This window comes from Chiloscyllium plagiosum, chromosome 10, assembly GCF_004010195.1.
Source record: "Chiloscyllium plagiosum isolate BGI_BamShark_2017 chromosome 10, ASM401019v2, whole genome shotgun sequence".
In the NCBI taxonomy this organism is placed as follows: domain Eukaryota; kingdom Metazoa; phylum Chordata; class Chondrichthyes; order Orectolobiformes; family Hemiscylliidae; genus Chiloscyllium; species Chiloscyllium plagiosum.
In genome coordinates this window covers 25,791,847-25,794,290 of record NC_057719.1, presented here as the reverse complement: position 1 = coordinate 25,794,290, position 2,444 = coordinate 25,791,847, and the positions used below count along the sequence as shown (strand labels likewise).

The 2,444-nt window shown below is 34.5% G+C and overlaps 1 protein-coding gene across 1 annotated transcript in view; it reads left to right on the top strand.

The window, feature by feature from the left end:
* Positions 1-1,714, top strand: part of LOC122553444 (sodium/potassium/calcium exchanger 4-like) — a 291,292-nt gene extending 289,578 nt beyond the window's left edge. Inside the window, exon 17 of the mRNA XM_043697208.1 lies at positions 946-1,714. Coding sequence (XP_043553143.1) covers positions 946-1,098 — 153 coding nt within the window. The 3' untranslated portion in view covers positions 1,099-1,714. The remainder of the gene's footprint in view (positions 1-945) is intronic.
* The last annotated feature ends 730 nt before the right edge of the window (positions 1,715-2,444 follow it).

The following is a 2,444-nucleotide window of genomic DNA, read 5'->3' as shown; positions in this document are numbered from 1 at the left end:
TCACTAGTATCCTTACATACAGATGAGGAAGGACACCACTTCAACTGGGACAACATATCCATCCTAGAACAAGCCAAACAAAGACACGCATGAGAATTCCTAGAAGCACGGCATTCCAACCGGAACTCTATCAACAAATACATCGAGTTTGACCCCATCTACTACCTCCTGAGAAAAAGAACAGGAAGTGCTTTCACCACAGTAAAAACATCACCACAGGAAATGACATCACCAACGCAAAGAAACCCAAACACATAAATAGAAAGCAGGAATTTTCAGCACTGCTTCACCTGAGGTCCTCTGAAGATGTTACCTAGTAGGGTAACAAAATGTCTGGAAATGAACCTTGCAGCTCAGCAAACAAACCTACATCCATAATATTTTCAGTCTGACAAGAAAAGAAATAAAGGAGCAACAAATGTTGAAATATATTGTGACCAGCAATGACAAATGAATGAAATAATGTTTGTAAATGTTTGCACTACAAAGCAGAAACGTTTACTTATTTTTCTTAAGGTCAAATTGTATGTTTCTTTTCGCCTGCTGGTTGTGCCCGTTGCCACTGATTTTGCCGGAATTATCTTCTGATAACAAAACTCTACAATGGGTTTGTGCCTTACTGTGTGGCATTTTACTTTAAACACAAAGGCTATTCTCATGTACTTTTGGAAGTGGTGAGCAATAGTGGCTAATGGACTGCAGACAGACTTCAGACACTTGCCATTTTATCGAAAAATTTGTTTACCCGTCATAAGCACTAAAATTATTTTAGGAGCTCAATGTAGTTAAATGCTGAAATGTAAAATATTAGTTGATATAAATGCTAAAGTCATGTTGAACACTATCAGCTCCTAACATCGGTTACTGTCTTCAATACAATGTGATTGCATATCCTTTACTCTATGCTAACTGTGTATACATATATATTTGTATTTGTGGTTCTAGGTGGCTGGTATCCACGTGAATGGATGGAAACTGGATACAAAGCTTGGTATTTATGTGCTCATCCTCTATGCTATCTTCTTGTGTTTCTCAATAATGATCGAATTCAATGTGTTTACCTTTGTCAACCTGCCAATGTGCCAAGACAGCATTTAAGCAGATTGGACAGCAACCGGAGATCATCGAACAGAATTTTTCTGTGGCTGTTCTTGCATTTCCTTCTTTCATGCATAAAGAATGATTTGTGACTATTTTGGAAGGTAAATGAGCTTTTGCCACAGAGCCAAAGCTAATATTTGAAAAAAAAGCCTGCTGACTGATTGCTGTGTATTGAAGTCCAATAAGGAGTTCTGGCTCCCTCACATGGAGCTTTAATGAAATACACTTGTAAATTATTGACTTATCTACCACATCCTGAGGGGAGAATTTCATCTGGATTTCCTGTTAATTTTATAGCCTCCTGCTTGTGCACACAAGCACAAAATTATAATGTATTTATTAAACAGCAAGAGTGCTACAAATCACTTTATTTTTCAAGGGACTTCACCACATATGTTTTGTGTGGGAAGAATTTATTAGGCAGACCTTTCTGACCTAATTTTTATTAGGCCACAATACAAGAGTGGCAAATTGTCTCTGTTCGGTAACTTAAAGAGTATATATTGGAATTGTATGGACTTGAACAAGATTATTTGTATATTTGGTGATAGTAATCCAATAATGAAAGAAGATGCAAACATTCTTGTAAATTTTAATAACAAAGTATATATCCTGATTTTAAGTTTGAATTTTGATTCATATGTATTTTGATATTATGTTATATATACATATACATATATAGAAAGAACATACTAAAGACAGAGTTCCTTTTATCAAAAGAAGAACTTTGTGTACACATTTTTAAACATTTAATTCATTTGTTCCAGTTGCGATGGACATGGATGAATTTATTCTTGGACTGAATTGTAAAGTGCAATATAGATCTTACATCAATTTTGCGATATTTTGGCAATATAAATAGTCCTTCTGTATGTTTCCCTCACTGCCATACATAACAAGAATCTGAATAGAACTGTTTGATATTTTTAACAGGTCTTTCATTACAGCCTTGGAAAACTAAAGAAAAGGGATGTTAACCCTTTAATTTGTATATTTTCACATTTATTGGTTGCTTTCTAAATGAAAGGCAATGGGCAACGAGCAGATGAATCTTTTTTGCGGATAAGAGCAACAGGATTTAGTTATATGGTGTTTAGTAACATCGTTAAAAACATCTTTTAACAGATGTTTTTGTTTCTATTATGAACTTTGAGCATAAATTTACATTTTTTAAATGTAAGACTGGCAATGGCTTTTTTAAAAAAATCTCTGGCAAATCTGCATTTTGCTTTCAGTAAGCTTTGAACTAAATGCCAATCTTGGAAAATGACTAATGAGCAGACATATTTAAACATACGTTCAGACTTAATTGTTCACTCCATGGAACTATGTATTACACAGAA